The 10,971-nt window shown below is 39.7% G+C and overlaps 2 protein-coding genes across 3 annotated transcripts; both read left to right on the plus strand.

The window, feature by feature from the left end:
- Positions 2,765–5,688, plus strand: LOC110268480 (serine/threonine-protein phosphatase 7 long form homolog). Its single transcript, XM_021114671.1, has 4 exons — positions 2,765–3,132; positions 3,417–4,159; positions 4,244–4,331; positions 4,429–5,688. The coding sequence occupies exons 1-4, from the start codon at positions 3,064–3,066 to the stop codon at positions 5,686–5,688; spliced, it is 2,160 nt and encodes a 719-aa protein (XP_020970330.1). The 5' UTR covers positions 2,765–3,063.
- On the plus strand, positions 6,224–10,412 carry LOC107622689 (squamosa promoter-binding-like protein 13A). 2 transcript variants are annotated; one of them, XM_016324670.2, is made up of 5 exons: positions 6,224–6,392; positions 6,513–7,705; positions 8,207–8,343; positions 8,764–9,650; positions 10,167–10,412. In XM_016324670.2, the coding sequence occupies exons 2-4, from the start codon at positions 7,071–7,073 to the stop codon at positions 9,633–9,635; spliced, it is 1,644 nt and encodes a 547-aa protein (XP_016180156.1). In that variant the 5' UTR covers positions 6,224–6,392; positions 6,513–7,070; the 3' UTR covers positions 9,636–9,650; positions 10,167–10,412. The 2 variants fall into 2 exon arrangements, with proteins under 2 accessions (XP_016180156.1, XP_020968459.1); XM_021112800.1 differs by having other exon boundaries at positions 6,224–7,705.

Genomic DNA, 10,971 nt, shown 5'->3' on the forward strand with positions numbered 1-10,971 from the left:
ATAGGTCATTTTCTTTTAATATTTCAATATATATATATATATATTATTCAGTGTGGCATAAGCTATTTCTTCACATAGTCATGCGTCCACTTAGGAACTGATTTGGGCCTAGTGTTATTACTTCTCATTTCTGGCTCATTTTCCTCATGAACAGCTGCAACTATTGCTTTTTCTATTGGGTTTGTAGAAGAGGCAGTAATATCACTTAGGCTTACAATCATCCTTTCTTCCAAAATGACTTTGCCCTCAAGGTCAATCTCTAAAAATATAAGTTGTAGTTCTTAAAGATCAACCCAAGTGGCTTCCTCACGTGCGGTCAGATGTGGAATTAGAAGTGTGCAACATCCCACTGTGGATGCAGCTGTTTAAGCTTTTCAAAAACCACCTGAAACCTATCGAGGACCTCTTGTACCTCCTGTGGGGGCTGGGCAGCCGCCTCCCCGCAAGTTGCACCTTCTTCGAGCAACTTTAAATGATAGAAGGTCGCAGCGGGTTCTGTGTGAACCAACTTCTGGATTACTGAGACATTCGAATTGCAACAAGCATTCTGCTTACAACTTAATAGGAAGGCCATCGATTGTAAACTCCAAAGTAAGCAGCCTGTAGTGAGTAGTGACATATCCAAGACACAATTAACCAGTCAACTCCTTGTAACTCCAAAATATGTGTCTACAGTGAATTGAAATCCTTGCATTGCCAAAGAAATTCCCACACATTAGGCCTTGTACCCAATCTCATCTCCATTCCCCACCAGCACCTGTAACGAGGTAACTTGATGAACTGGTAACTTCAATTTCTTAGCAATGTTAGCCTTCACAAAATCGTAGGTGCTACTCCATCAATTAACACTATCAAGGTTTGCCCCTTATAGGTTCCTTTTAGTCGAAAGGTCGTAGGCTGGTACTATCCCACCATGGCACTAAAACTGATTTTCGGCTGTAGTAGCTGCACCATAACAGAGCTTATAGGTTCCTCCGATTCCACTAACTATGGGTTTGGTCTTTTCAAAATCTCTTCCATGTCCTCATTCCCAAGTAGGAGATAACAAGACAACTTACAACGGTGTCCGAGTGAGAACTTATCATCATAATAGTAACAACTAACTAAGTCCATTCTCCTTCTTTGCCTTGATCTTAGAGACATATAATCTCTTGAAAGGGGGTATGGGTGGTGGTAAGGACCTTAACGGGGGGTTGATATTTTTTTATGGTAAGATTTTTGTTTTGTTGGCTTATGGTCGAGGGGAGGGATAAAATTCTTTTGTAGTTGTTCTGTGTAGTTTGGTGTTTTTATTCATGTAGTTTGGGTAGTTACACTGCAGTAGCATATGTAGTTGGTTTAGTCAGTAATAATTTACATTTCAAATAGTCTTGCAATCTAGCAGTGAATAAAGAGATTAGCCATTTTTCACTTAAATCTGTGACCTGATTAGATAAATCTTCAAATTAATTGTGGTACTCAGTAACAATAGTGGTCTGTTTCAATTCTTTCAAAACTATTTTAGGGGCATAAAACAAATTCTGCCCAAAATATAATTGTAATGCATCTAAGAATGAGTTCCAATTGTATGAAATGTTATTATTAACCCCTCATCTATATCATGTGTATGCAGGGCCAGTTAGGTGGAAGGAAATCACACACATATGCATGTCCATGGGCACATCATACCATTCAAAGTATTCTCACACTTTAAACACCTATTCATTAACCCCTTCACCATCAAAAAGAGGGAGTTTATCCTTGATACCTTTCACAAGTGGATTGTTGTCGGATACACGAAGGGCATTTTCCGGCATGAATGAACGGCTAGCTGGCTCAAACTTTGGCTATTTCATCTCCAGAGCCTCTTTCAGTAAGCTACAGATCTCTTGCAGCAATTCTTCCATTGCAACTACACGATTGTTGGTAGTTTTGACATGACTGCCGATCTCAATTTGGTCACACTGAAGGGCAATAATCAGTGATTATAATGCAACAAAATAGCAAGAATGGATAGAAGTGTGTATTATTGAATTTAGTAAAAGAGTGTAAAAGAAGGAAAAGAAAGGAGTATGGATAATCCCCTCCTTCGAGTCAGGGATGGAAACTTCTCGTATACGACTCCATATTTCACCAATTGCTTAACAAACTATGCAGGAATCTCTTTCCCCGTATACTCTATAACTAACTATTAAAAAATATGATTCAGTATGGCATAAATTATTTTTTCATATAGTCCTACATTCACTTAGGAACTAATTTCAGTTTAGTGTTCTTGTTTCTTATTTCTTTTTTATTGACTTTTTCTTGAACAGCTCCAACTATTGCTTTTCCTATTGGACTTATAAAAGAGGCAGTAATATCACTTAAACTAATATTAACAATAATTATTAAATTAACATCTATCTATAAGCGATTTTTTTTCATATAATAAGAGATTTTTTATTCTAATTGATAAATTCAATTAATAAAAAATATTTACAAGACTAAATGTCCAAAATTCAAAAATAAATAGATAGAGAATAGCATTTCCATGGCTATCAAATATTTTTTAGCATTTTTTTCATCTATATCAAAATTTGAGAAATTATTTTGATAATTTTAATTTTTAGGTAGATAAAGTTAACCAACATAATTAGATATGGTAAATCAACAAGATTTATATTTTGTATAAAAATCACATATGTCAATTTATGGGCAATTTACACATATAAAATGATTGAAGAGAACGTATACGCAAATACAACATTGGCAATTTCCAGACGCAAATGAAACAAACGCAACTATATATAATCTGCTACACCCTGCAGCGGAACTTAATTGCACGTAATCCGCTACAGGTTATCGCGGATTACGTTGAGGGCGGAGTTACTCATAAACCGCTACACCCTGTAGCGGTTTATGACCAAATGGCGTTTCTGCATAATCCGCTACACCCTGTAGCGGATTATGAGTATAGTGGTGTGTCTATATATACCGCGTGAGGCTGTAGCGGAAATCATTTGAGTTATTTTGGAAAGAAAGTTAGAGAGAGAAAGTAGAGAGAAGGGAGAGAAAATTCAAATTCTTGAGTAGTTTGGAAGAATGGAGGATGAACGGCGGTTGTACCAGCTCGACGGCGTTGCTCACGTAGCCGGAACCATCGATGCAGAGGTAAGTGTCTGTATTTCTAAACACTATTTTAATAAATGTATATTTTATTCAATATTAAGGAAGTAATTCATTAATTAGATAGATAGAGACTTAGTTTAGGTTTTGGTTTAAAAATGAAAATTTGAAATATAAACTTTGACATTTAACATTTAATAGTCAAGGTAGAGAGGTAAATTAGTAATTTCAAAACCCAAGTAGCTTAAGACTAGAAATACAAGCTATAGTTTGGTTGGTGATGTTATTGTTAGAAATTAAGCCGGTGTTCTTTATTTCTGAAAATGCAGCCAACCCGATGTGTGTATAGCGTCCGTAGGCAACAGAATATGCCGTTACATGATAGGATCATACCTTACTTAGAGAGGGCTGGATTGTACCACCTGGCTAGGCTGAACGCGTATTGGTTCTGGTTGGATGAACCTCTGGTCAGCGCATTTATCGAGAGGTGGCGGCCTGAGACCCACACTTTCCATATGCCATTCGGAAAGTGTACTATCACGCTCCAGGATGTGGCATACCAGTTTGGGCTGCCCGTGGATGGCCAGGCTGTTTCCGGGTGCATGATAGACTTCCACATGCACATCGAGGGGGTCAGACTGGCATGGGAGTGGTTCGAGGAGTTATTTGGTGAGCTTCCGCCACCGGATAAGAGAAAGTTATACACAGTCCACTTCACATGGTTTCATGAACGGTTCAGGGTGTTACCAGCGGATGCTTTGGAGGAGACCGTGCGCATATATGCACGCGCGTATATTATGATGCTTCTGTCGACACAGCTGTTCATGGACAAGAGTGCGAATCGAGTCCACCTTCGCTGGTTGCCTTTTGTGGTGAGACTTGATGATATGAGCAGCTATAGCTGGGGCGCCGCTGCATTGGCGTGGCTGTACCGATGCATGTGCAGGGTGACGAACAGAAACGTCACCAACTTGGCTGGACCCCTACAGTTGCTACAGTCATGGATCTTTTGGCGGTTCCCCACGCTGAGGCCGCCGGGTTTTGATGCTTTCTCTTTTCCATTGGCATCCAGGTATACTTTAATTCATTCTTTCTTTCAAGTTCATTACGTTCTATATTTGAAATTACATACTTACGTGCTATTTCTGCAACTCAGATGGGCCACATATTTGTCCTCTTCTGATGGAAAGGAACGGCGGATTATACAGTATCGTCTGGCATTGGATCGACTGACTCATCGAGATGTAAGTATTTTATTTTTGTTTGTTGTTATTTTAATTCTTTTTTTCACACTTATATGTATACATTGGTATAATGCTGACCTTGCCTCCTGTCTATCAGATTGTGTGGGAGCCTTATGGTTCACTGGACGTACTGGCAGTCATCCATCCGGAGATACTGACCGAGGAGCACATCCGGTTATGGCGGGCTGTCACCAGCCTGATCTACTTTGCAGTTATTGAGTGGCATCAGGTAGACAGGGTCTTCCCACAGCTAGGGGGCGTACAGCATTTGCCTGAGCCAGTGCTCAACATAGAGTATCTTCATAGTAAGGACGGCAGGGGTGGAGATAGATGGTTTCCCACTTACTATAGGACATGGCGTCAGCATTGGGATGAGCGAGTTCGTTCTGTGTTGAGTGTCCAGAGAGTTCCTGATCCTGGTCCATCCCCTAAGTACCTGGACTGGTGGCACCATGTTGCACATAGGATTCTGTCACCAGGGATTGTTTTCGCCGACCCCAGGCCGACCCAGGTTCCGGACGATGCTATACTCAGAGGGTCGTCGCAGGCGCCGACTAGAGTGCCAGCATTCGATATGCCGGATAACAGACGTTTGGAGCGGAGACGACGCATCGGTACACGTGCCACTGATCGTGACTGGCGCTGGCTAGACGACATGATGCAGGAGGAGCAGGTTGGTGGTGATGACGAAGGCCAGGCAGATCATCGCCTTCGTCGATCTTCTGCTAGACTACGGGCTGCTCGTGGTGGAGGAGCACCTCCCGTCCACCACGATGACGAGGCAGGATCGTCCCGTCGGCACCCTACAGACACTCATGTTGGTGGCACCGCGGAGGCTAGTATGGGTGGTACACCTTTTACCCACGTATCTAGCTCTCAGGTACTACATGGGTGTAGCACACAGCTGTTAGCCGATCTTGCTACCACTTCTTTCACCATGGATTTGGACGATCAGTTGGGTAGACCCCAGTTCTATGCGGATTTTGCTGAGATCATACGGGGTGACGACGTTCATCAGTACCAGAGCCCGATTCCAGGCGGCCCTTCAGACCCTACGGAGTATAGGCCACAGCCAGCGGATACGCCTGAAAACCTGGTCCCTGAGACCCAGGTTCCTGAGACCCAGCTTCCGGTCGACTTGAATGAGCCCGCAGGCAGCCCGTACGACACTTGGTTCGGGATGGGGGGTCGCCACCATCTGCATTTGGAGTTGGGGCACAGGAGGCTCCGCCGGGAGATCGGCGAGCGGCTAGGGTTAGGTGTCCAACTCGATGTGGCACAGGCTCGCACCTACTTGGTCCATTCGGAGGCGACCATGATGTTGACGGTGACCAACAGTAGCGTCCGATTCTCTTAATTTCCGACAGTTATCCATGTATGAATTATGACTTATTTATTTTCTGTTAGGGTTAACGACTTGTGACAGTTATATTTGTATTAGTTATGTAGTTATACCTGTATTATTTTTGTACGAGTTACTGCGAATGACGATTATATTTTGTATCAATTCGTGCATTTTGTATCATGGGTTTTAAACCCTAACATATAAACACCACTATACTCATAATCCGCTACATGGTGTAGCGGATTATGCAGAAACGCCATTTGGTCATAAACCGCTACAGGGTGTTGCGGTTTATGAGTAACCCCGCCCTCAACATAATCCGCGATACCCTGTAACGGATTACGTGCAATTAAGTTCCGCTGCAGGGTGTAGCGGATTATATATAGTTGCGTTTGTTGCATTTGCGTCTAAAAATTGCCAATATTGTATTTGCGTAAACGTTTTCTTCAATCATTTTATTTGCGTAAATTGCCCTCAATTTATTATTGAAAGATTATTTTTTATAAATTAATCTCCAACAAATATAATTAAAAATTAAATNAAACAAAAGCTCTTTAAAAATAATCTTTTTTTTCATGGAATTTGGGAAACAAAGCATTCATTCATTCATTTATTCATTCAAAGAGTCTCTTTTCACTTTGAGTTTGCATCATCACCATAATCATTATCTCACTTCTTCTTCTTCTTCTTCTTCTTCAAGTACAACACCACCACTGGTAAAAAAGTCTCTCCCTTTCTTCTCTCTGATATTATTGTTATTATTATTTGGTTAAGCTTTTTGAAGATTATTTATCAATAATAATAGCTTACCATACTTTATTTTCTTTATGAAACAGGCTTTGATTGATTATATATGAATGAATCTCCATGGATTGTGTTTTTGCCTCCATTGAGTCCTCTGTCTTCACCTGACACACTCTTCACATTCATTATCTTAACCCATTTTCCATTTCACGTGCTCCCTTCTGACACTTCTTTTCTACTCTCTTTCTTTCTTTTTTTCCTTTTCCCCTTTAATCTTTTTCTCATAATTATTGTCTCACTGATTGCAAAAAATAATTAAAAAAAAGGGTCTTGCTTCAGCTTCAGTAGGGATAATAGTATTATAGACAGTAGTAACTATTACTTACTTGTGTTTTGTTCTTTTTGAAGGCTCTTCAATGGTGTTCCTTCTTTTTGTTAACTTTACTCCACTGCTGAAGTAGTAGCTATTGCAAGTTGAGACTTTTTTTTTTTCTTTTGTTTCTGTTTTGAGTTTGAGTCAGAGTCTGTTACAGTGTTTTTAACTGCATCAATTGAGGTGGTTATACTTGCACTCTGATTCTTGCACTCTTTGTGTTTGTGTAATTGCCTCTGTGTGTGTGTGTGTGTGTGGCTGTGTGCTTATTCATGTTATGGAGTCTTGGAGTTATGTTTCTGAAGAGAAGGGTTATGTCTCAAACGATGCGATTTCCCCTCCCAACAGTGTTGGGAGGAACAGCAAAGGTTCCTTCTTGGGTTGGGAACTGAAAACCCCAGGTGGTTTTTCCATTGAGAATCAAGGTTTTGAGGAATTGGGGTTCCCAGGGATGAAACAATTGCCCCAAGATCCTAATCCAATTAGTAGTGTTCATAGCAGAAAGATTGATAATGACCCTGCTATGGCTACCCCAAACGCATTCTCTTCAAGAGATGATTTCAATTCCAAGATTTCAGCCTCTTTGGGGGACTCTAATGGTGGTGGCTGTGATTCACTTATTGACTTGAAGCTTGGTAGGTTTCCTGATCATGGTGATGTTGGTGTGGTGGTGCCAGCATTCTCCAAAGGGGCCCCTATTTTGTCGTCATCGGAGTCGTCCACGCCGCCGAAGAGGGTTCGAGCTTCTGGGATTCACTCTCAGACAGCATACTGCCAGGTCTATGGATGCAACAAGGATCTGAGTGGTTGCAAGGACTACCATAAGAGGCACAAAGTTTGTGAGGTTCATTCCAAGACTTCCAAAGTTATTGTCAATGGTATTGAACAAAGGTTTTGTCAGCAATGTAGTAGGTAGGCTGGTCAAGCTTTTCTTTCTTTTACATCTTTTGAATTTGTTGGCTCTTTTTTGTCTCCTAATTACATGTCATGTGTGTTTAAGAAGCTTTTATCTGCTCTTTTTAGCTTTTCATCCAAATTCTCTTCCTGTCTTTAGCTATGTTCTTCAAATCTGCATTATTATTTGGAGGGAAATAAAAATGGGGATTGGTTCTCACCAATTGTCTTATAGTCCAATTTAGGTGCTACTTTGTTTTCTGAAAAGGAAGAAACCACACTCTATGAATATTCTTACTAGGGGTGAGTTTTGTATGTTGGTAAAATTGGGGGAGAAACTTTAATGGATGAGATTTGTGTGCAATTGTACACATAATTCGCATCCATGAAAATTGCTGCATAACTTCTCCTTTGCCAAAATTTCTGCTTTGAGTTTTCTAAAAAAGGACAAAGTTTTGAAATAAGAAGCTTTAATATTATGATATATAGCGCTCCTGTAATGTTTAGCTTACTATCCAGGTTTCATTTGCTGGCTGAATTTGATGATGGTAAGCGTAGCTGTCGTAAACGCCTTGCAGGCCATAACGAGCGGCGGAGAAAACCACAAGTTGGTATACACTCTGGAAAGCCTGGGAGGTTGCTTCAGCCATATGGTGGTAATAACATGTTCTGGATTCCTTCATTATAAGAACACTTTTCTCCCTCTCTAACATTAACCTTCCTATTTCTGCATGCATATTCATTGATTACTTTATTAATTCATATTTTGCCTTTTCAACAGCTTTCTCTAATATGTCCATTCAGTGAAAAAGAAAAAATGAGTAAACCTTGGTTCACTATTAAGGAAATGTAGGCTAAGGTTTCCCAAGTTTCTATCTGATACTACGATCTTAATTTTCTATATTGACTAATGAGCTGCTTCATTTTCTTTGAGTTGTTCATAACCAAAATCTGGCTCGTGACATTTTCGATAACTAATTCTCTATCCTAACCTTTTCTTTAATTCCGCAGTCATCTTTTATTCTTAAATTTACTTGATTTGTAAATTTCTTAGAGATCCTGTGGTGCTTTTGCAGAAAGCAGATTCCAGGGAAACATGCTAACATCAGCATCTTTCATCTGCCAAGAGATACTCCCCGCTGGGGCCTTATCTTCTGAGAGATATGGAACAGGTGACTGGTGGAGACCTATAAAAACCGAAGACGGCTCTGGTTTTAGGCATCTTTCTTCTGTTCCTATCTCTAATGGACACCCTCAGTCACGACCTCTGTTTCCTTCATATAATGAGAAGCAATTTCCCTTTCTTCATGAAAATAATGATGCTACATCTGCTGGGGGTAGCATCTTCTGTGAAAATAATAGCTCATATCCACCTGCCATAGGAGGCCCGAACTCGGGGTCACAATCATTATTCCAGGACACGTCCATAGGAGGTGAGGACTTCAATGTTTTCGATACAGAATCGGCTGTTCAAGGACTATCGGGAATTTCAGACTCTGGTTGTGCTCTCTCTCTTCTGTCATCTCAATCACAAAACTCTTCAAGCCAGTCATCTGGAATTCCCATGGCTCGATCAATGGTCATTCGGAGCAGCCATAGCAGTAGCCATTATGCCATGAGCCAGGTCTCTGAAAAGATGATAGGAATAACTTCGCAAGCTTCGAGTGGAGTCTCCGATAGGTTTCCATCCGAGTTGAATCCTGCAGATGGAAGTCCTCTTAGCTCTGTGCTGATATCTGACACCAATGACATTGTCAACTTTGAAATGGCAGATGGAATATTCCATGGTTCAGATTTCGTGAATGTGAAAGATCGTCTCTCATGTGATGATGTCCCGACTATCGACTTGCTTCAACTGTCTTCGCAGCTTCAGCGAGTTGAGAGTGAGAGACAATCCTTGCAGGTGAAGCAAGAAAATGATTCATCGGTCTCTCTCCGGATTACTTAAGTTCCTTTCAAGAAGGTACTTTTCCCCTTTCATATTGATCGTTGAATTGTCTCTCTATGCAGTATACTTTAGCAGTTAACTGCCGGCGAAAATGCAACTTGGCATAGCTCATATTCACTACTTAATAGCTTAAGATCATGTTTCTTCCAAACCAAATCAATCATTTTTATTCTTTTAAGGGGAATAAAGTCTCATGTTATTGAGCTCATTGATAAGTTGATTCTCGAACGGAAAATGTGTTGCTCACTCCGTCTACCTTAAGTGTCATTTCTGGTATGTATTAGATAGAATCGAAATACATTCCAGAAATGACACTTCAAAACGGACCAAGGGAGTACCACTCAGAAGTCAGAACCATTAGATATCTCTGGCTAATTTTAATTGTTTTTCAAAAAATAATCAGATCAGTTTTTGAAAAACAAAATCCTGATTTAAAAAAAAATTAAGCTAATTTTTATAGAAACATGCAATGAGAATATAGATTTTGCTGTTTCCATGCATTCTGAATATCTTAACTAAATATTGATACAGGAGACAAAGTTGTGATTGTGCAGCATGTGATCAAAGACACAGAAAGACAGCAATGGCAGTGCAAGTGCCTACCATAACTCAACTATTTATTTGGACAGAATAGTCCTTCTCAGTCTGAAAAAAATATATATATATATGTATCTAATAACAATGTGAATATGTAATAAATAAACCAAAGAAGCCTGAGATGTATCAAATTAAAGTGTGCCTTCTCAATCCAGGCACACTTGAATTTCTTCATGAGTATTAGTTTCTGTATGAATCTAATTTTTGCTCTTAGTAGTGACATTAGGTGGACACATAACGACACACAATAGATGTAAAATTGGTTTTTAATGATAAAGGTGTGTATTTCTCTATTAGTGTTTTTGCAGTCAAACAAATTATATGTATTCATGGATATCTATGTATGAGTTTGTGTTTTTATTATGTTGAGAGAACAAATAAACACCACCTTAGCCATAAGTCCATTACAATGATGGTCATAAAATAAAGTGGAAATATTTCAAATTTTTTTTTTCTTAAATTGATTTTGTATGGTGTGAGATCACACATTGAGAGGATTCATTTTCCAAATAAAGCACTAGTCACTAGAATCAAGCAGAGAGGGAGGAAAAAAACAAAAAACAATGAGTCATCATCTTGTTTTCTTTAAGCCAAGCAATAATGCTAACCATGAACATCTAATTGGAAAAATCTGAAGAAAGTTTCTTACACACAACTAGACACTATTCAGTTCAAAAGGATCAATAGTTGTTTCCTTTAAACATAGTTGAGTTCAAATCTTGTGAAAGTTTTTTATTGT

This window comes from Arachis ipaensis, chromosome B10, assembly GCF_000816755.2.
Source record: "Arachis ipaensis cultivar K30076 chromosome B10, Araip1.1, whole genome shotgun sequence".
Taxonomy (NCBI): domain Eukaryota; kingdom Viridiplantae; phylum Streptophyta; class Magnoliopsida; order Fabales; family Fabaceae; genus Arachis; species Arachis ipaensis.